The 22,086-nt window shown below is 42.6% G+C and overlaps 1 protein-coding gene and 1 long non-coding RNA gene across 3 annotated transcripts in view; both read left to right on the forward strand.

Annotated features, from left to right (window-relative positions):
- The first annotated feature begins 565 nt into the window (after window positions 1–565).
- Window positions 566–22,086, forward strand: part of LOC121441330 (spermine synthase) — a 61,916-nt gene continuing 40,395 nt past the window's right edge. The window contains exon 1 of one of the 2 annotated variants that reach the window (XM_041642461.1): window positions 566–661. In XM_041642461.1, coding sequence (XP_041498395.1) covers window positions 613–661 — 49 coding nt within the window. In that variant the 5' untranslated portion in view covers window positions 566–612. Of the gene's footprint in view, window positions 662–21,280; window positions 21,350–22,086 lie in introns of those variants that run through there. The other variant, XM_041642460.1, reaches the window with a different exon arrangement.
- On the forward strand, window positions 5,311–21,308 carry LOC121441331. The gene is made up of 3 exons (XR_005973449.1): window positions 5,311–5,366; window positions 15,273–15,336; window positions 21,279–21,308. It is a non-coding gene; the product is annotated as an uncharacterized LOC121441331 (long non-coding RNA).

Below are 22,086 nucleotides of genomic sequence, written 5' to 3' on the forward strand. Positions count from 1 at the left end.
TGAACATTCTATTCTGTTCTCAAATACTTGCCCCTTACCAATAGAAATATAATTAATAATCCCATTGGGTTCCACGTGCATTTTAAGAAAAGGCAGGCTTTTAGAGACTACAGGGGTAGATCCTAGCATTTTATTTAATTTTTTTTTTCACATGGTCAGGAAGTAACTGGGGCCTTGGCTTGGGGAGGAGGGGTAGGCATATAGGGAAGTGTATAGGGAGGCCCCCCGGAAGTCGCGCTGAGCCGTTTAAACCTGAGGTGACCTCCTAACGGATGGCGAATGGCGGGAGAGCCTGGTCAGAGCTTTAGCGCAGGGCGCGGCCATTGGTGACGCACGCCAGGGAGCCGGCAACCGCATTTCCAACATTAGCGAGGCCTCACACCCAGCTCTCCAAGTTCGGGGCTGGAGGCGTCCCTCCTTAGCTTCCTCCTCTAGGAGGCGGGTCGGCCCCGCCCCTGCGCCCCAGGTCGCTCCCCGCCGCCCCGCCCACCTCCTACTCCTGGCCTCCCCTGGCGCAGCACACTCCCCACCGGCCCGCAGCCTGACACGCAGCGTGGTCCCTCAGTCTCCCGCGGTCGCCTCCCCAGGCATGGCACAGGGCCTCGCCGCACTATGGCAGCAGCAAGGCACAGCACGCTCGACTTCACGCTCGGCGCCAAAGGTGAGGGCGCCGCTCGCCACCTGCACCGGCGCCTCGGTGGCGGCAGCGGCAGCGGCGGTGGCGGCCGTGAGGTCGTCCCCTCCGCGCCTGCGGTGCTGAGGCCAGGGCCAGGCTCTGGGGCGCGCGCCGCTTACTGAACAATGCGGGCGACCGCGCGGCGCCTGCGTCTCCCCCGGCTGCAGCGCTGAGCACGCCGCTGCTGGCCCTCCTGCATCGGTGGAGGCCGCGCCGCGCCGCTCCGCTCCCTGCTGTGCTCAGTGCTAGGTCCTCGCCGAGCTCGCTGGTGGCCGCACTGCGGGGCCTGGGGGGGAGCTGCAGCGATGTGTGCCAGCCGCACCGCCCTTCCGGGCCTGGATTGTAGGTCCACGCGGGCTCGCTGCCCTCCACGCCCCGCTGGAGGGTAAATCCCTTTCAGGCTGTGGGGCGCGGCGGCTCCCCGGTGGGGGCGGGTGCCAGGCGCTGTGGCCAGTTCGAGGCACGACCCGCGAGGCAGGCCTGGGCGGGGGGTGTGCTCGGCGCGGGACTGCTGCCCACGCCACCTTTTCCTGTGCTGGCAGGCTGCTGAATTTCCCTCTTGGGGGTGGGGTGGGGGTTTCCCCTTGAGGGCAGCCAGGGCTGGAGGAGGACCAGGGCCACTTAGCGCACGCAAGGTTCTTAGTCCACTGTGTAGGACACCGAACCTCCGAAAAGGGACCCGGAGGACAGAGAAAGGAAACGATTATTATTCTTGGGGGTGGGGGAAGGATGAGATTTGGGCGCGGGAATTATAGCCACCACCATCACTTCTAATCCGCGAGGCTCAGAAACTCGAGCCTGGTCTTCCAAGAAAAGGCTGGGAGAATATATCGCGGACTGGAATTTGGAGGGTAGGGATGCAGTGCGGGCTTCTTTTCTTTGAGAGAATCCAGCCTGGGCGCAGGGGGCGGGAATGATGGGGCCTTTAAACGACTGCTGCCAACTAGCATGTGCACTTCCCAGATCATCCCACATGCAGTGTGCTGCTCAGACCTTGCTTTTTCTCTGCTTTCTCGATTAATGGAACACCCTTTCTGTTCGGATTTTTAACATCGACTTTGTTGCTTTCTGAACTTCTGAGCGCTCACTTGGTACTTTTTCCTTCAATCCTAAAATATCTCAGAGAGCACAAGATTACTAATTTAAAGACAAAAAAAATTAAATCTGGGTATTTGGAGCAAAGTCTGGCTTTTAGTCTGCCTTTTCTAATTGGTTTTGTTCTGTGGGTTTCTCGCTTAACATTTTTGAGCCTCATCTTTCCCGGAGGGGCGGAAGAGGAAAGGAAGGAAGAGTGCACCTGGCACAGGGCTTTTACTGTGTACCTGTGACCTATAGGCTTGGTAGGTAGGTCGTTGTGCTTGGGTGGTCAGAACTGAGCTGAAACAAAAGTAGCAGCGCTCACTTGCCACTTTTCTTAGGGGAGGCTGGCGGGAAGGGAGGCAACTGGGAAAGCGTTCATAGGTAAGATACTACTTGGGTGGTGGGGCTGGAAGGGAGTGTAAGATCACAGGCTTTCCTGAGAGTTAGTTACCTTGAACGTTTTCAGGGCTGACTGGCGTTTTCAGGGCTGACTGACGAATGGGAATTCTAGCACCCCGTGAATTGGGTGGTGAGAAAAGTGAAGAGCCTGGTGAGCGGAGCAAAGGCCTCCCCCAACTGAGAAGGGGTGAATTTGGGGGATGTGTCCCCTCGTGTAATCCCCAGGGGAACACTTAATCCTTCATGGACTTTCTGGAGGAACAGTGGGCTCAGCATGAGGTCAAAGAAATTCTAGCCCTTCCAGAGACAATAGAACCCTCTTCTGCTTAGTTTCAGTGTTGAGCATGAAGGACAAGGGCACACGTGTAAAGCTCGGTGGAAGGCGCTTAAGAGGGAAATGTCAAACATCAGTTGTTAATGTTTTAACTTGCACTTTGTTAATTAAAACTAAGAAAACTGAAGCCAGGCACATTGGCAGACTTTTAATCTCAGCACTCAGGTGGGTCTTAAGGTTTCTAAATCCCTTCCAGCTTGGTTAGATCCTTTCTCAAAACAACAAATAAACAAAAAAGGATTGGGCAGGCCGTGTCTCCTCCTTGTGATGAAGCAAGAGTTCAAGGCCATCCGGGTGGTGGTGGTGCATGCCTTTATTCCCAGCACTCGGGAGGCAGAGGCAGGCGGATCTCTGTGAGTTCGAGACCAGCCTGGTCTACAAGAGCTAGTTCCAGGACAGGCTCCAAAACCACAGAGAAACCCTGTCTCGAAAAAAAAAAAAAGAAAAAAAAAACAAACAAACAAACAAAAAAAAACAAAAAACAAAAAAAAACAAGAGTTCAAGGCCAACCTGGGCTGGAGAGAGAGTCCACCTCAAAAACCTAATGATAGCAAAGAAAGCTTTGGCAATATGGTGATGAGCATTTTAGGAAAAAAAAGGTCAACTATATTCAGCTGTATGTTTATAGGTATGTAAGATCTGGAATTCTTAAAATGATCCATCACTAAATAAAGCTTAAGGCATGGCCTTGCTATCCACATTCACATTTGGAAAATGGGGTGATTTGACTACATCATAAGGATTTCTAAATTCCTTTTCTTTTCAATCAAGGGGTGCTTGGTGAGAGATCTATGTGTGAGGTCAACATTTAATTGTTGAAGTTTAAGTATTGGATGTGACTCAAGGGTGAGTCAAATGGTTGTACAGCTTGGGTGTGTGTACTCCCCCCTCCCATTTGTCAGTAATCCTTCCTAAGGGAGCAGTTTTATGATGTGATTTCAGTGGTGTTAAACTTCGCACTGTTACTGTTTCCGTTCCAGTCTAACCTGGTTACCAATGCAAGCTAATTCCAACCCACCCAACCACTGATCGTAGTCCTTAGCGCACTGGCTGATGAAGTAACCCAGAAGGTTGTTTCCACTAAAGCAAATGCTCGTTTTATTTATTTATTTAAGGTGTATTTTCATTTTATGTGCATTGGTTTCTCATCTGCCTGTGTGTCTGAGTGAGGGTGTCAGGTTCCCTGGAACTGGACTTACAGACAGTTGTGAACTGCCATGTAGGTGCTAGGAATTGAACCTGGGTCCTCTGGAAGAGCAGCCAGTACTTTTAACCGCTGATCCATCTCTCCAGCTCAACAAAGCTCATCTTGGGTCATCCTGTAAGTAAAGTGTTAGACTCTGAGGACTATTGATTCCAGGAAACATGAGATTCTCTTTTTTCAGCTCAAAGCTAATAAGAATAAATTGGTCACAACTCTTTTTGTTCTAGTCCCAGCCCCTAGTCAGGATGCTGGCTATGGAGAGCTGAGCGAGGCCTTATATCCTCTCCATGCTTGTTGCAGCAGTATCTTGCCAGCCAGTCAGCTCTGAAAACTTAGTTTAACTATGGTTCTTTTTGTCTTTTCTTGGGCTGGATATATTCAGGAAGCCGTTTCTAAAGTGACCTATGTTGTGAATCATTGTAGATGATACAAATGGTACATTGTAGATAGTGGGTAAATGTTAGTTGTGTGATAAATGCTTATGTGAGCCAGGTACACCTTTCCTTTATTGAATTAAAGCATCCCTTCCCAAAGTAACATGCTTCTCCCCACCCACCCCTCTTTCTTTTTGGTTTTTGGATACAAGATTTCCCTATGTAGCCCTGGCTGTTTTGGAACTTGCTATGTAGATTATACTGGCCTCAAATCAACAGAGATCTTCCTGCTTCTGCCTCCTGAGTGCTGAGATTAAAGATGTGATCACCAGCTAGGCCCAACATGAGCAACAGGACTGGTAAAAATGTAGAATTTCAGACTACTGCAGAACAAAATCACTAGTTTTAGCTAGAATATGTGACATAAAAATATAATTTAAAAATATGATTTTGGGCTAGGCATGTGCCTTTAATCCCAGCACTTGGGAGGCAGAGGCAAGTGGATCCCTATGAGTTTGAGGCCAGCCTGGTCTACAGAGTGAGTTATAGGACAGCCAGGGTTACACAGAGAAACCCTGTCTCGGAAAACCAAAAAAAAAAAAAAGATTTTATTGGTGATAATGGTTAAGAGTGAGTAGTTGGGGAGAAGATGCAGAGTTTCAACTAGTGAAAAATGCGTATTTTGCCACATTCAAATCCAAAGGCCTCTTGGGTTGGATTTACTGGTCCCTTGGGCTTCTCTCGATGCCAAGAATAGAATGTAGTCTGGAGTGAGAGCACTGGGATTGCCCCACAACTTTATTTTACTTGGAGTAAGTTTTACTGGGACCAGGTTTGCCTTTGAAGCATGCTTGTGAATCTTTGGCAGCTCTAGTCCACATTTTAAATATTAATAAATTAGGCCCATTGAGGTTTCCAGATAGAGGCGTGGCTTGTGCAGTGCAAACTGGCCTTAACTCAAGATCCTCTTGCATACTGAATGATGGTATGAGTAGGATGCCTCCTCTATCCTCCCTGAGATTTCCAACCTTTATGTGCTATAGCCTATTTGATTACAAGGCGTTTGTTGCTTTCCTAATTTCAAAACCCCTTAATTTAAGATAGTGACTCAGTTGGGGTGTTTTTATCATGGTCCACACTGTGAGGAGGAATTTGGCGGTTCTGGAGAAATAGGGTTGGAAATTTAGGTCGTTTACCTAGCATACATGAAGCCCTATTTTGATCATTCCCACAGGCCTGTAATCCCAATATTTAGGGGGAGCATGAAGATCGGAAGTTGAAGCCATCCTAAACTGCACAGTGAGTTCGAGGCAGCCCTGGATACATGAGACCCTGTCTCAAAAACAAAACAGAGCAAGTAAAACAAAAATCTGAGACTGTACATATGCTACTCACAGCTAGTCTGATAAATACGTTAAAGGTGCCTTCAAAGCCCTGCTACAGCCCAAAATGTCAGTAGTGCTCGCGTAGAGAATTCTGGCTTAAGTATGGTTAGACATTTCAATTAATAGTACGATAAACTATCAGTAAATTCCTTTGATCTTTTTTAGAAATACCTGTTTTGCATGTCAATTGTTATGGAAGGCACCACTTCCCCCAAGGTGCTGGTTGTTAGGGTCTAGGGATTACCTCCTACCCAGCCTGTGGAAATCTGTGGCTCTCCTAGTTTCCCTTGGTGAACTATTTTCTGGTGGAAGGATCCTTTTTTGTATGTGACTTCAGTAGCTAAAATGAATTGTAAAGCTTTATAACCAGTTTTGATTCTATTTAAGCCTTTTGTTTTGATTCACGAGCTTTCATCCCTTTATTCAGTACACTGTCTCCTTCACAAAGGATTCTCTTGTGCCTTTTGGCTTTAGTCATGGAGCCTTGGGATTCTGCGAGTGAGGAATGAAAACTTTGATCCCACCCTATGTTGAACTTATATGAGTGTCTTAAATTTGCATCATAAATGTCTTCGGTTAATTCTGATGCTGATAAAAATATAAAGTTCACTGCACTAGACTCTTAAAAAAAAGCCAAAAACCTCAAGTCTGCTTAAGAGTTCTCACTGCTTTTTCAGAGGACCAGAGTCACACAGCTCAGAATTGCCTGTACCTTCAATTCTATGAGGATCTGCTGCTTTCTTCTGGCCTCCACCAGTATCTCCAAAGACACAGGAGAATAATCATAACCAAAAACATCAAACAAAAGACAATCCCCCCAATGGTATCAGATTACTTTGATATACTTAATCCCAAGAACCCCCTCAGGACTGTCCTAGAGTCTTACTGAATGTACCTGAAGAATGCACTCAACTCACTGCTCCTCTGCTTCTAGTTCTTGGCCACAGCCTCACCATTTGTCTCCATTGGCAGAAGCGCTGGATCATTTGGTCCCTTTTCTCAAAAGATTCCCGGGTCGCCCGTACCTTGTGGAAAAACAAAATCAGTATCAGCCCAGAAGAAGATCCATTCCTGTCTAGTTCTTAACTCTTAGCACAACCCCTGCCCCCAGTCTTTTGCTTTGCTTGGAGGGTTGGCTCAGAATTGAACAGCTTGGGAGGGAGACATTGGTTCTACTTTGCTAGGTTTTTTACCATAAGTGAATTGTGTTTGAAATGTTTTATGGACTGCTTGGAAGAGGGCCCCAGTTAGAGTCTGCCTTTCTTTTGGCTTGCCTGTTTGGTTTACTTTGTTGTGAGTTTTATTTATTTTGTTTCTTTTTTATGAACCTCTCTTCCTCTGGATTTGTAGAAGATTCTTAGTAGAACTGATCATTCTCCAGATGACTCCAGGCAAAATAATCTTCCATTGCTGGGAGATTTGTTTTGTGAGCCTACCATTAAAAATTTGATCAAAATTTATTATATAAAAATCAAAAAATAATGAAAAATGTATAAACCATAGTGTTTCTATATAGAGTACTTTCTACATGATCTCAATTTCCTTAAGCTGCTGGAGGAAGCATATGGTAAAATTAATTTGTACTTTATATTAAGTAGTCTTTCCTAGCTTTCACTGAATGCTTCTCTCTTGTTTTAAATGCTTTGGGAGGGACAGTGGCTGTTGAAAACATTATAACCAAGGCGCTGACAGCCGCCTCCTCCCCTCCCCGTAGAGGAGAGGCACTTTTTCAAGTCCACTGACCCTATGTGAGCCATTAAAGAGAGGAGTTTCCAGTTGAATAACTGGTAGGCAATTTGTTTTGTTTGTTTTGAGAAAAGAAAGCCAGTTTGGTTTTTCTGTTGGAGGAATTACCAGTTTGGAATCTTCTCATCTCTCCTGCATACAGTTAAATTGGCTGTATTTGAATTGGCAACTCCTTCTTTAAAGAGTTGAGACTAACAGCCCTGAGGCGTTTAAAAGCTTTGATTCTTGGTGCTCTCTGGTTTTGGATTTGGTATCTTAAAGATTAGAGTTGCCACTCTTTAATTTAATTGCAACTCCATAACCTATCTCCACTAACCCTTGTAGCTAAGGATTCATTTATTAAACTACTGGACATTTGCGAGGGTATTTACCTGTGATCTGTAGACAGTGTGGATACTGAGGTAGGATGATCACAAGTTCATGTCAAGACTGGGCTGCATAGCAAGACATTAAAAAATTGTCTTATGGTTGAGTATTTAAAAATTTCTCCAGTATGGCTATTTGTGAGTTTACTTTTAGAGTTAATAATTATTCTGGTTGTTTAATCCACCATCTCATTACAATTGTAACCCAAACCTGCTGGTGAGCCCTGCAGCTCCAACCAACCATTTCATGGTAGTTTAATTACAAGCTTGGTTCTTTTGAAAAGTGAAGAAACCTCCTCAATTGAATCTGCAAACCAAGTATGTAAACCATGCACAAATGCTCTTTTAAACTCTTTAACAACTAGGCACTTTTCCAGACCTCAGGAAAAACAGCTCTGCTGCCCTACAGTGTGATGAGCCTGGGTTTCATTAAATTGGTAGTGTCATCTGTGTTCTTGGAGAAACCTTTGAGGAAGTGGCAATACCAGTAATCAAATGCATTGATGTTTTTAAGCCCCAAACTAAAAGGAGCTAGGAGGAACCAATAGCTTTTCTTGCTTCCCTGAGCTGATTTAACTGGATAGTTTAACAAATGCATCTTAATTCCTTCTCCATAAAGGCATTAATAAGACCAAAATCACACACATTGTGTCGTTGGGTGGGATAATCAATAAAATGCTTGGGAGAGTGTCAAATGAGATATAAAATACTTAACACTAATTACATACAGTATTTAGGGCCGAATGCTTTGAAACTGAGCCAGCCAATAACGATGCTCAGATAGATAGATAAAGTGGTACAAATTAGCTTACTCAGATTTGGAGAGTTCTGGCAAAAGAGAGGTGGAAATAATAAGATGGCTTATGATTTGAGCCCAGGTCTTATTTAAAGCCCCTGTTACATGTTATTGATGAAAGTGTTGGTATGACATGATTATTTTTACCCAAGAATGGAAATTTACTTAGTAAGAATCCTGAGCAATGTCTATGTTGCTGCTTTATTCAATACTGAATTCTCTTTTCCAGGAGTACAGATCATAGTGTTGAAACAAGGCTAAGTGATATGCATGCCCAAGGGCCTTCCAGATTTTTCTGTTGGCGTAGAACATAGACTTGAATGTAGAAGGTTTCTGAAATGAAAAAAAAAACTTTGAAAAAAGATTATTTTTAGGACCAATGCCTTGGATCACTCTCTGGGAAAGTACATTTTATAAAGTGGCATGTTTTATATTGGTGCTTAATGTCGAAGCTCAAAGTATCACACTGAGGCCTAAGTGCCTCAGTTCTGTTTGGAAGTGTTTTCAATGAGGTACCCTAGGCCTTCTTGTACAAATATCAGATATTTCTAGTTTGTCTAGTTTGGAGCAGGTGACTTTGGTGTTAGAAGAAAGAACTTGCCATCAGCTTAAGTCCTTTTGGTATGAGGTATAAAAATTTGGTAAGATTTAACAAAAAATAACTAGGCTGACAAGGTGACCCAGCTGGTATAATCCCTGGAACCCACATGATAGAGGAGAGAGCCAACTCCGTCAAGTTGTTCTTTGACATCTACAAGTGGGCATACACACAAAGCAAATGCAAAAAACCCAACATGCTTTGTTTTTCTTTGAATAAAGAATTTGGCTTCAGGAGACTGCAGAAAAAGAAACTGCTGAAGTAGTCATTTATAGAGTCAGCCTGCCTTCTTTCTTTCCTTCCTTCCTTCCTTCCTTCCTTCCTTCCTTCCTTATTTTGATATAGCTCTTCTCTGTGTGATCCTGGCTATTCTGGAACTCCCTACATAGACCAGTCTGATCTAGAACTTCTAGAACAGTGGTTCTTAACCTTCCTAATTCTGTGACCCTTTATGTTCCTCATGTTGTGACCCCAATCATAATATTTTTATTGCTACTTCATAACTGTAGTTTTGCTACTTTGTGAATTATAATGTAAATATCTGATAATACAGAGTATCTGACATGCGACCTCAAAGAGGTTATAACCCACAGGTTGAGAACCACTGATTTAGACACTGAATAACGAAGCCACCTGACATCCCTAGGCAGGACTCAGTCAGGCATCACAAGTCATCCTGTGATACATCAGCTTAAGCAGCATGCATTCAGAAGGGGAAAAGAGTAAACTCAGGCTACAACTATGAAGAGAACCAAAGCAGAAGAGAACATTAAAAGAAAACATCTGACCAAAGTTAAATAGCCACCCCTTCCCTTTATAGTGGCAACATTGGTATGTTTGTGAGGTATAAAAGGTCCCCAGCCACCACTTCCCAGAGCATTGGGGCACGTCTCAGACTGGCCCCGAGATAGGAGAGTGGTAATAATTTCCTTTAGCTTCATCCAGAAAGAAAACATGTAAAAAGTGGGATCGGCCAGGCCTGGTGGTGCATGCCTATAATCCTGGCTTCTTAGGAGGATGAGGTAATCAACCTTGTCTTAAAATAAAACGCACCCCCCACCCCCCCGCAAATTGTTGGAGACATAACTCAGTGTCATAGGACTTCCACAGCATGCACAAAGGTCCTGGGTTCCGTGGGTTCCGTAGCACAAGAGGAAGAAAATGGGATTCGCACTTCTAGAAATCCTTTCTAAGATCGTTCTTTACCCACTAACTCTAAGTGGACAGAATTCCTTACAAGTAAGGTCCCTAATATTGCTGTTTCATAGATTTTTGTCTCATCATATGTGCCCAACTGTGAGTCAACAATGAAATAATGTTCAAAGAGATTAAACAGTTAAAACATTATGTACTTTGTGGTTGTAAAAATCATGTTTTTGGGAACTATTCCTAACAAACTTCCTTGCTGGGTAGTGGTGGCCCTTAATCCCTGAGGCAGTGAGTTCAAGGCCAGCCTGGTCTGCAAGAGCTAGTTCCAGGACAGCCAGGGCTGTTTCACAGAGAAACCCTGTCTTGAAAGAAACAAAACAAACAACAACAAAAAGAAGCCTCCTCCACAGCACTATCAATTTCATATTTGTGTGAGGCCCTTCAAAATGGACCTGAGTATCTTATTCAGAGCCTAGATGGTGAGAGAAATGCCATGGTAGAATGGGAGAGAGAGAGAGAAGACAAACAATCCAAGCATGAACAGAGCCATGTGCTGTGACAAATTCCAGATGGGAAAAGAGCCATGTGAGGGGCCTGGGAACCTGTACTTCCAAATGTTTCCAGATGACTCAGAAGCGGGCAATCAACCTCACTGGCTTTCTGTGATCAAAAGGCAGAGGAGTAGGAAAACTTTTCTGGAAAGGTCCACATAGTAGAGTAATCAGGTGCTGCAGGCCAGTCAGGCTCCAAGTCCCAGATTTTCAAAGTGCCTTTACCTGTTATTTACAACTCTTTAAAAATGCTTAGCTGGAAGGTCAGATTAGACTAGGGCTTCTGAGCAGGATTTGGCCCAAGGACTTTAATTTGCTGACCCTTGGGTCTAAGGTCTTTTCTAGCTCTGAAGTCTTAATCAACAAGGACATTTAGCTCTAATTTGACAATCCAAATTTTTGAAGTGGCTTCTTAGAAGTTAAGCCACAAATAACACAAGCACTATTTCCTGCAGTTAAGTCACCAACTTCTTAATTAACTGCTAGAGAAAACTGTCAATCGTCTATCTAAGATGCCTGCCCTTGATGGAGTATTTGGAAATAACACTGGCAACTAGTGAAAACCATCCCATGATAGAGAATATTTAGGGGGAACAGTTTCCATTTTAAAGTTTTAAATCACCAATCTTGTTCCCACTTTAAGAAAAAAAAACAAGCTGGGAGGACATCAAGGAAAAACTGTCTCATTTAAAAAAAAAATTAGGGAAATAACAAACCAGCAAGGCTGGCAAAGGAAAAAAGAGAAGTCATGCCAATACTAGGAAAAAAACAAAATATCAGCAAAATGGGCTACCATTGCAGACCCCATAGGCACCAGAAGGCTAGGAGAATACTACAAATAATCTGACCCAGAAACACTTGACACCTTCCAGAAGAAATGGGCCAATTCCAACAGCACAGAATGCTACAATTTATTCAATATGAAATGGGGAATAGCTTAACAACCTTACAACTAAAAAAAAAACCACCTTAATTTTAATTGTGTAAACTCTAAAGACAGGGTAGATGAGATACCTCAGCAGGTGAAGATTCGCACCACCAAGCCTGACAACCTAAGTTCCATACCTGGGATCCACGTGGTAGAGGAGAGAAACAATTCCCACACCTTGTCTTCTGATCTCCACAGGTGCTTGCACTCTCTGTTTCACACAAACATGTAGATAAGTACTGTAATTTTAAAAAGGACTCCAAAGAACTCCTAAATAATTCTAACAAACATTCAAAGAAAAATTACCTCCATTTTGCTGTAACGGAAGAAGACAGCAGAGGAGAAGAGGCCTCAATTTTATGAAGTCAGAGATATTGGAATACCAAAACCCGACAAAGATAGTCCAAAACCAGATAGCTGCAGTTCAAAAGAATCCCTTGTGAACATAGACACAAAGTCTATAGCAAGCTGGCGGACAAATCCTTTGCGAATAGGATTCAACAGTTTAGAAGAATAATTACATAAATGACCAAGTGATAGCTTCATCTTGGTATACAAGAATGTTTCAATCGTTTAAAAAAACTATCAGGAAAAAACCTACCCAGTATATTAATAGGCCAAAGAAAAACCACATTATTCTAAATTAGGACAGAAAGAGTAATAGAAAATCTAACACCTCTTCAAGATAAAGGAAAAGAGAACTGAGCCTAATTTCCTTAATTCCATAAAGGGCGTCTACAAAGTCTACTTTACACAATAGCAAACAGTGAGCAGCTTCCCTCTCTAAGGGTAACAAGGTACATCTGTTCTCACCACTGCCAGTAAGCCAGCCAAGAAGTAGAGCCAGGTGAGCAAGGCACACAGTTTAACAGCTTTCCTAAGGTAAACCAGGTAGTAAGTGGTAGGTCCAGGACTGAAGCAGGTAGACTCCCAAACCCATTTCATTTCTCTGTTTTATGTGGCGCTGGCGTTTTGTGTCAGAACATGTGTAATGTCACAGGTCAGAGGAGGGGTCTGCTCTCTCCTTCCACCACGTGAGTTCCAGGCATGCCACTCAATTTGTCAAGCTTGGCGGCAAACATCTTTTACTCCCTAAGTTAGTGGTTCTCAACCTGTTGCAACTCCTTTGGTGGTCGAATCACCCTTACACAGGGATTGCATAGTGAATATTTACATTATGACTCATAATAGTAGCAAAATTGCAGCTATGAAGTAGCAATGAAAAAATTTTATTGTTGGGAGGTACCACAACGGAAACTATATTAAAGGGTCACAGCATTAGGAAGGTTGAGAACCACTAATAACTCATAACAACTAACAGTATTTATCTTTCCCCAAAATAAAAGCCAGGCCTTAGCAAAGGCTCCATCCCTATGCGTTTTTTAAAGTCTCATTTACTTTTGCTTTATGCATATGGTTGTTTTGCCTTCATTTTATATCTGTGCATCATATGTTTACAGTGCTCCCGGAAACCAGATGAGGGCACTGGATCCTCTGGATCTGGAAATACAGACTGCTATAGTTGCCACATGGTTGCTGGGAACCAAACTCCAAGATTTCTGGAACAGCAGCAGGGGCTCTTAACCCACTGAGCCATCTCTCCAGCCCCTCTGTGCTTTGTAAAAATTTAAACAATTTTAAGGATGACATGCATAGATATGCTTATGTGGATGGGAAAAAAGCTCAGACACTTAACTCTACACAAAGACCTATACACAACTAAGGAATCCTGAGAGCAGGAGAAATAGTGTTTGGTATTTGTTATCCAATACCAAATGATCAGCCCTGAAAATCTGTATACGAGTAACATCATACAGACCAAGCATGCCGTATTTATTTAGGAGTGTGTGTCTGTATGTAACAATAAATAAGAGGTCATGAATTTGAAAGAGCAATGGGGCAGGGGAAGTATTCATGGGAAGGCTTAGGGAGAAGAAAGAGGGAGATTGCATAATTATAATCTCAATACAATTTAAAAACAAAAATTAAACCAATTTTACATTTTTAGTTTGGTTTATGTGTATGTGTACATGCACGTGCACTGGCACCATGGTTCCTGTCCCAAGGCACATGGTTCCTGTGCCTGAGCCACAGTGTGCGTATGGAGGTCAGAGGACAGCCGGGAGGAGTTAGTTTTCCTCCAATGTGGCTTCTAGGTATCAAATCAGGTTCATGTGACTTGGCAGCAAGCACCTTTAGTCACTGAGCCATATTCCAGTCTACTGTGCTTTATTTCTCTACCTTGATTACATTCTCCCATAGGTTAAATTAGAAGGAAGATTGGAGTTTGCTCTCCAGGTGAACATAGGCTGTGAGGGTGAAGCCTAGACCTGGGCTTGTCTCCCTCTCTAGACTCCTAGTTTTGTGAAGAAAATGGTCTTACAAGGAAAGAGGGGATATAATTTTTTATTGGTATTTTTGTTTCCAAACCAAAGAAGACTCAGAATTGTTTGCTAAATTACATTTTTGTAAGCTCCTCCCCACTTACCAGGCTTATAGGGCACAGGTTGATATGACTGATTTTTAAAGTGAAACAACTGCATCTGCCCACCATCTAGGGTAGGTATGTTATGGGAAGCTATTATTGGCCCCATTGTGTCCTTAGAAATGTCTGTCCCTTTAACTGTTTTCTGTTGCAGTGGAAATGGGATGGCAGTGCAGGGAAATTAGCAGCACATTTCCATTATGTTATAACTTGGTATGTTGTAAATTTTAAGGAATAGTCATTGTGGCTAGTACTTCATAAACATTTCCATCTGGCTGGCCTTAATGTGTGTTTGCATGCAAGGAGTCTGGCTATTATTTCTGTGTTGGTGCTACATGGCTGTTAATCTAACTTCAGTTGGCCTTTTTTTCTTATTTCTTTCTGAAGTTAATGTTTCTTGGTTGGGTTGCTCTTTATGAACATCAAAAACCGTGGTCTAGAGCAAGCCTGACTTAAAATTGCTAACTCATCGTTGTTCTGGTCTGCATTTTGCAGCCATACTTCTCTTCTGTGACTGAAGAGCATTAGGAGCTCTGGCAGCAGGATAACTGCACAGGAAGAGTCCTGTGGTTGTCTCATACTTAAGAGCTTAAGAGTGCTCTTTAGACCTTTACTGTTGGGTGATGAGAAGAGATGGAAAGACTCCCTAAGCCACAGAGAAACCCTGTCTCGAAAAACCAAAAAAAAAAAAAAAAGAAAGACTCCCTACCTACTCTGTGGTCTTTACCTGCTGTCTTGCAGCTGTGCCTGAGCCTAGCAGAGACTTGTGTTGGAGGGACTTTGTCTTTCCTTGGTTATCTCTGAGTAAACAGGAATAGGAAGGCTCAGCTCATTTCTTTGAGTTTATTCTGACCTCTTTATTAAGTTATGATCCACACTGTAACAGATACCACTAATTGAATTTCTAAAAGCTTTTAAATTTTATTTATGTGTATGTGTGCATAACTGTGTGTTTGGGTGCCTGCAGTGGTCAGAAGGAGGCATAGGAATCCCTTGGAGCTGGAATTATATAATCAGTAGTGAGTTGCTTGATGTGGGTGTTGGGAACTGAACCCAGGTCTTCTGGAAGAGCAAGTGCTTTTAGCCCAGAAAACCTGTATTTTCTTAAAGGTATTGAGTCTTTACATTGGCCCACAAAATAACTAAGAACAAGATGAAAGCCGGCATCTGTCTTCATTTGTGTCCTGTCTTTTTTACTTTAGGTCAGACTCCTGCTTGATTCTGCTAAAGCTTGGTGATCACTAAGAAGTATGTCTACCTAATGTAGTAGGTACTAAAGTATGTCTATCTCATTCCCCTTTAAGGCTGAGAAGAGCCATTTATCTAAGCCCACAGTTACCCTAGATTACTAGAATAAGGCCTTGCAGGTCAAGCATAGCCTGTTAGAATTGCTGGGACCAGGTTTTAAAACTCCATATGCAACTTGGATATATGATTCCCTGGCTGTATTATAGTTTTCAGTATAATATCCACAGAGTTCTGTGACTACCACCATAGTCAGTCTTAGAATATTTTCATTGCTTTGGAAAGAAACCTTGTTATTCCCTAGTTGTTAGCCTAGTTCCTTCTGACTTTAAAAAATAATTTATTTAACTTTATTTTATGTGGATTGGTGTGAAGGTATCAGAGGTATCAGATCCCCAGAAACTGAAGTTACACACAGTTTTAGCTGTCATGTGGGTGCTGGGAATTGAACCGGGTCCTCTGGAAGAACAGCCAGTGCTCTTAGTCCCTGAGCCATCTCTCCAGACCCACTTCTGACTTCTTTATCATTGATTCCTCCCATGCTCTGGCAACAGCTATCTTTCAGAGTTAGCATTTATGATCACATAGAGATAGAGTTGTGTGTTCTCTAGTCCCTTATATTTGGCTTCTTTATGTTTTTGAGATCCATCCATGTTGAATGTAGCATGTATCTGTACTTTGTTTCATTTGTGGCTGAGTAACAGCCCACAGGATGGATAATAACACACATTGCTCATCCATTTATACCTTGATGGACATTTTGGTTGCTTTTGCTTTTTGGGTGTTATGAGTCACGTTGCACCAAACATTCATATCTGCTTCTGTTTGAGGTGATTAATTGCCATGCAACTGTTGTTTGAGAGAGAGAGAGAGAGAGAGAGAGAGAGAGAGAGAGAGAGCGGAGAGAGAGAGCGCCAGAGAGCCAGACCCAGAGACAAAGACAGGAAGACTGGACTTGAAAATACAAAACCAAACCGTCAGAGATTGACTGGTCTAGGATCCAGAACCACCTGTTTTTACCTTCAATTTAATCCGTGGAAAGTTATTTGGTTTCTGAATGTCTTGAGAAATCTGGACAGACCCTTTTTGAAGTTAAAAAGTTAAAAAATATAAATTGCAATTTAGACTTCCTTACTGTGAAAGCTTTTAAAAGATAACGCACACATACACACTTGTTACACACACACACACACACACACAGAGCAATGCATGCCTGTAGTCTCATCTACTAAGGAGGCTGAGGCAGGAGAATCGCTTGAGTGCAGGAGTTTGGGCTTAGCCTGAACAACATAGTCAGACTGTCACAAAACAAAAGCAAACAAAAAACAAGGCACTGGAGAGATGGCTCAACCCTTGCTGCTCTTGCTGCCTTTCCAAGGCACTCTAATTCAGCTAGTTTTCAGTGCTCATGTTGGATGGGTGGCCTGCAACTGGTGTAACTGGCTCCAGGGCATCTGATTCGGTCTTCTGGCCTGCTCAGCACCTGCATGTATTTTATGCATGCATTTAGACAAAAGACTACAAATGTACATAAATAAATAAAAATTTAAACACTTCCCTTATAGTCATATTTTATTTGTGTTTTAATAAATAAAGCTTGCCTGAAGATCAGAGTGCAAAGCTAGCCACACTAGTCAGCTATACAGGCCAGGCAGTGGTGGCATACACCTTTAATCCAGCAGCCATACTAGTTGGCCATAGAGGCTGGGCAGTAGAGGTGCATGCCTTTAATCCCAGCACTAGAGAGGAATAGAAGACAGGAGGAGACAGGAGCTCAAGGTCTCAGTCTGCAGTCATACTGAGAATAGGCTTACCCGGCTTTGGTGTAGAGGTAAGAACTCTGTAGTAGCTGGCTGCTTTGCTTTTCTGATCTTCTTTGCTTTTCTGATCTTCAGGTTGAACCCCAATATCTGTCTTTGGGTTTTTATTATTCATGCTGCATCCCCTCAAAAAAAAAAAAACAAAAAAACAAAACCATCACACCTGCCCCTACCTCCCCCAACCTCCCAAACAGACACTGCCCAACCAAACCAAACAAAAAGACCAGCAAATTTCTGGAGACTTTAGGGAATACTTGGTTGAGAGGAAGCCTGTGAGTGGTTCTTTATAGTCTTTTACAAAAGGAATCATGCCAGTGGTTGGTAATTCCTGAACACACAGTTCTTTTTGGATCGCCATAATTCACATAGAAGGCATTTTAGTGTACAGTTACAAGTTTGAATTAATGCCTGCAGTTGGGTGCTCATCATTGCTGCTCCTGTTACTACTACTACTACCACCACCACCCCCTCAAATGGATTTTTAAGGAGACTAAGACTTCAAAGTGGATTGTGTTCTGGTGTTCCTTGCTTCCTCTTTTGGGATTGATTATGAAAAAAACAAAAAACCCCAAAGTTAGTTTATGTGTGAAGGAAACTACATGGCTTAAGCCTAAGTTCTTTAGCTTTGAATGTGCGCTAATGTGAGTCTGGGGTTTAGGAGAAAGAACTTTGGTGTGTTAGTAGTTTCCCTGCAGGCGGCTGCAGAATGTCTTTCCATGTAAAAGCTTCAGAGCTTTGGAAAGACCAAGTTGGAGTGGCTTAGTCTGCAGCTGCTGTAGGAGTGGCCTTCTGTCTCTAGCTCATCACTTTTAGCATGTGATGATGAGACTGTTTAAACATCCCATGGAGTTTAAATGGCTTGAGCCCTACTGTGGGAGAGTAGTTTTGGTGGGGGATTAATGATGAGGTATGGAATTCCCAGGCTTTACAATTAAAAGTATGCTTGACCAGAATAGAAATTCAACACCCTCCCATTTCAGAAGCCAGATGCTGTGTGAATGTGAAAGCCAAAAACAGTGCAGAGAAAAAAATTGTTCCAATTCCTTCCTCTTATAGAGGAGATTTAAGACTGCCCATGGGATGACCAGCTGAGTTGGCTGTGGAGTCCCATGACTCTGAATGAAAGACGGCATCTGTTCATAAGACACAGCTGGAGTTTACAGCTTTAGAAATTTCTCAAGACATTCAGTGTGTCCAGGCCATAGTTTTCCTAAGAGTAGTTTTTTAATTTGAAAAATGTAAAGCCATACATCAAAGTCCCAAGTGTTAGAATTTGCCAAATTCCCTAGGGCATCCTCTAATGTACTGGGCTTGATAAAGGTGTATTTTGTTCCCTAAAAATGAAGAAGGACCTGGACTGAAGGCACGACAAGTTTTCTGTCTTTATCAGCATCTTGGGTTTTTAGTCAGTATGTCTCCTTGGGCTCCTAAGGTCGTTCCAGCTAACCTGTTGCTTACCCTATGGCGGCACATGCAGCTGATCTATTTTATGGTTGAGGAAGTTAGGTCTCCAAGTGAGATGTGTCCCAGCCAGGGAATTTGGGTGGAGCAGAGACCGTGTTGGGGGTTTGTAGGAAAAGTTTGGTAGGAGGGTACTATTTTAGGTACATTTTTAGAACCAATGTGGCCAATGGTTCGGGTAAAGTTTCACTCACCAGAAATACTTAAGTCCAGAAGTGTTTTAGATTGTACATTAAATGTTTTTTACTTAATTTTTGAATATTTATAGGTTTGGTGATGGGATATAAGTTTAAATACAGCATTTATGTGTTTCTATAGCTACTTCTTTATGTTTCAGATATAACTTATATACAGTCTGAATTTGCTATTTCATAGAATATTATAAGTGAATTTTAGAGTTTGAGATTACAGAGCTTCATCCTCTATACTTAGAAGAAGAGACACCATGAGCCGGATTGTGATTTCAGATTGGAACTGTGTGAACAGCTGCCTAGCAGGTGGAGTCCAGCAGCACAGACAGGTTTGGCCTTCAGCCATCTGGGGCGAGGGGTCAGAGGAGGAGTTTCTCAAAGAGAGTCCTGGTAGGAGAGATGACAGTTAGCCCCCCGCCCGTGTGTGTGTGTGTGTGTGTGTGTGTGTGTGAGAGAGAGAGAGAGAGAGAGAGAGAGAGAGAGAGAGAGAGAGAGAGAGAGAGAAATATGTGTGCAAGTATGTATGAATGCTAGAGGTCAACCTTGTGTATCATTCCTCAGGTTCTTTCCATCTTACTTTTTGGGACAGACTCTCTCACTGACCTGAGGCTCAGGTTATACTGGCTGGCTAGTGAGCCCCATGGATCTGCCTAGCTGTACCTTTAACTCCACAACACTGGGACTATAAGTGTGTTCCACCATGCCTGGCTTTAATTTTTAAACGTGGGTTCTGGGGATTGAACTAAAGCCTTCATTTTTGTATAGCAGACACTTTATCAACTGAACGCTCTCTCCAGCCTGACATTTAGGGTCTCAGTTCCTTTTCTTTTTTCCATTCCTATTGTCCTTTCTTTTGTTTTTGCTATTGGTGAGATATGTGTGTGTATATATATATATATGCCACATCATCATAAGTTGTTGTCAAATAAACAAAGGTAGCATCCTAGAAATGGGAACATTGTGTTGTTCATTAGAAAAAGAACATATGTTTACCTTGGGAGAGGTCACTCTGTTTGGAGCCTTTTGGAAGATTCTTAGTACTAATTCAAAGGTTATGTTATACCTCAACTTTCTTGGCCATTGTAATAAATTTTCTCAGAACTTCCAAACAGCAGTTTACTGGCCTACTTTGGATTATTATGTCTACTTTAAAGTACATTCATCTCTTAGCCTTCGGATCTTCTTAACATTTTCTCCTGATCTGTAGGCATTTATGATGCCGCTGTCCTACCTTGTTTTGTCAAATTTGGATATCCTCCGGTCTCACTCCGGTCTCACTCCGGTCTCACTCTCATTTCACCATGTATAGGGTATCTAGTAGTTCTCAAAAGTATTTACTACTCTTTCTCCTGTTTCCTGAACTTGGGCACTTTTTTTTTTGTCAAGGGCGATGCATCCTTGTCATTTGATAGATGACTGGAGTTTTTAACGTCCTGAAAGGGACAAGTTGGTCCTTCATAAATTGTTACTCTCACCCCCAATTTGAATATTGAGGTATGCTGATAAAGCAAACCCAGTTTTTTGGGTCAAGTTTCATGTTGTGTACCATACATGTATGAAGGTTAGGTTTTCAGTATTGCAAAGCATTTTCTGGAGCATTTCATGGAATACTAATGACTTTAATTAGTAGAGTTTAGACTTTATCTTGAGGAAAACTATCTGTCTGTCCATCTATCATCTATCTATCTAATCTATCTGAGACAGTTTCAATAGCTCTGACCAGCTTCAAACTTCCAGAGATCTATCAGCCTCTGGTTCCCTGGGATTAAAGGCATGCACCACTATGCCTGGCTAGGCTTTATTTTTGTTGCTTGAGAATTTCAGATGCAAATAATATGTTTTTATCAAATACACACCCTGAGTATGTTCTGTAGCTTTTTGAACTTGAGTGTATTTAGTGTGAAAATGCTGGGTGGAGGGTCCATATTTCTTAGTCCTGGACATGGAACTCAGGACTGCACATGGTAAGGGATATACCTTCAGCTCTTTCTTTTTTTGCACAGGATGGTTTAGATAACTGCACATTGGAAATTCTCAGGGAGTTTTTAAAAATATTGGTTTCTGGGTCCCACACTCAGGTTTTTATTTTGGTCAAGCAGATGGCATGGGAATTTTTAATCATTCTCCAGGTGATTTATAATGTGCACTTAGGATTCAACACCACTGATCTAGATGGTTTCTAAACTATGTAGAGATAAAATAATAATGATTGTGAATTTAGCTAATTGAAAATGAATTTCATTTACCTGCACAAACATCTGTTGAGCACCTAAGATCAAGATAAGTAAGTCACCACCAGAGCTCAGAGCCCTGGCTTTCAGTCTTCTATTAAACCCTGACTCTTGTAAAAGGGGACTATTCATCCCCTTTCTTCCCTCCAGAGTCTTTAGGGCCTGAGTACAGCAGGGATAACAAGAGAGGCCCCAGATCAGGAAAAAAATGGATGTGAAGTGGGCAGTAAATCAAATAAAATGACCCCAATGTCCTACAGACACCTTCCTGGCAAGGCTGGCCCACTCAAGACACCCACAGGATCCAGGATCCACAAAACACTCTGGGCAGGTGAGTAAGTAAATAATTAGCCTTCCACAAACACTTTCATTCAGACATGCCTGGTTTTACTAAATTAGGGTGGAGGGGTGTAATGCCCATAGTGTGGAAACAAGTAACACTTCAAATTGGATTTCTTTTTTAACCCTTTGGTTTTTATCTTTAGCCTGGCCAGAGGGGTGCTTTTAGTCCATATGATGCCTTTTGGTTAGTTGTACCAGTCAGAAAAAGGGATGGCTACCATGCTGGCAGAAATCAAGAACTTTGCATGGCATCTGAAGCATCCCATTTCCTTGGCCCAGGTAACTGAGTTTATAGTAGCTCGCCACACCAGGTTCCAGTTCCTGGTTCATCACATCCAGGATAATGCTGGATTTCCCCCTTTCATTTGTTTTGTTTTGTAGCATGCCAACAAGAACACAGCCTTGAGGCCATTTACCAGGAATGATTATTTGTTTTATACACTCTCAAAACAGAGAACATCTGTCTAGCCAAGGAGAACTGTAAAATGACACAGTGATTTCCACATTTAGGGTAGCTTCTATTGGTCTGGGTTTTCTTTTCCTTCCTGCACTGTGTTCGGCTCAATCACCTGCACAGTGTACTGATCCAATAGGTTATGATGCCAAGTAAACGGAACTTAAACAGGTTTCATTCATGTGATCAAGTTTGCAAATCAAATGTTTTTCCCCCTTTATATTTTTCTATGTGTATGGGTGTTTTGCCTGCATGTTTGTCTTAGTTAGGAT

This window comes from Microtus oregoni, unplaced genomic scaffold, assembly GCF_018167655.1.
Source record: "Microtus oregoni isolate MIOR12 unplaced genomic scaffold, Mior012 000074F_ref0000038, whole genome shotgun sequence".
NCBI classification, from domain to species: Eukaryota; Metazoa; Chordata; class Mammalia; order Rodentia; family Cricetidae; genus Microtus; species Microtus oregoni.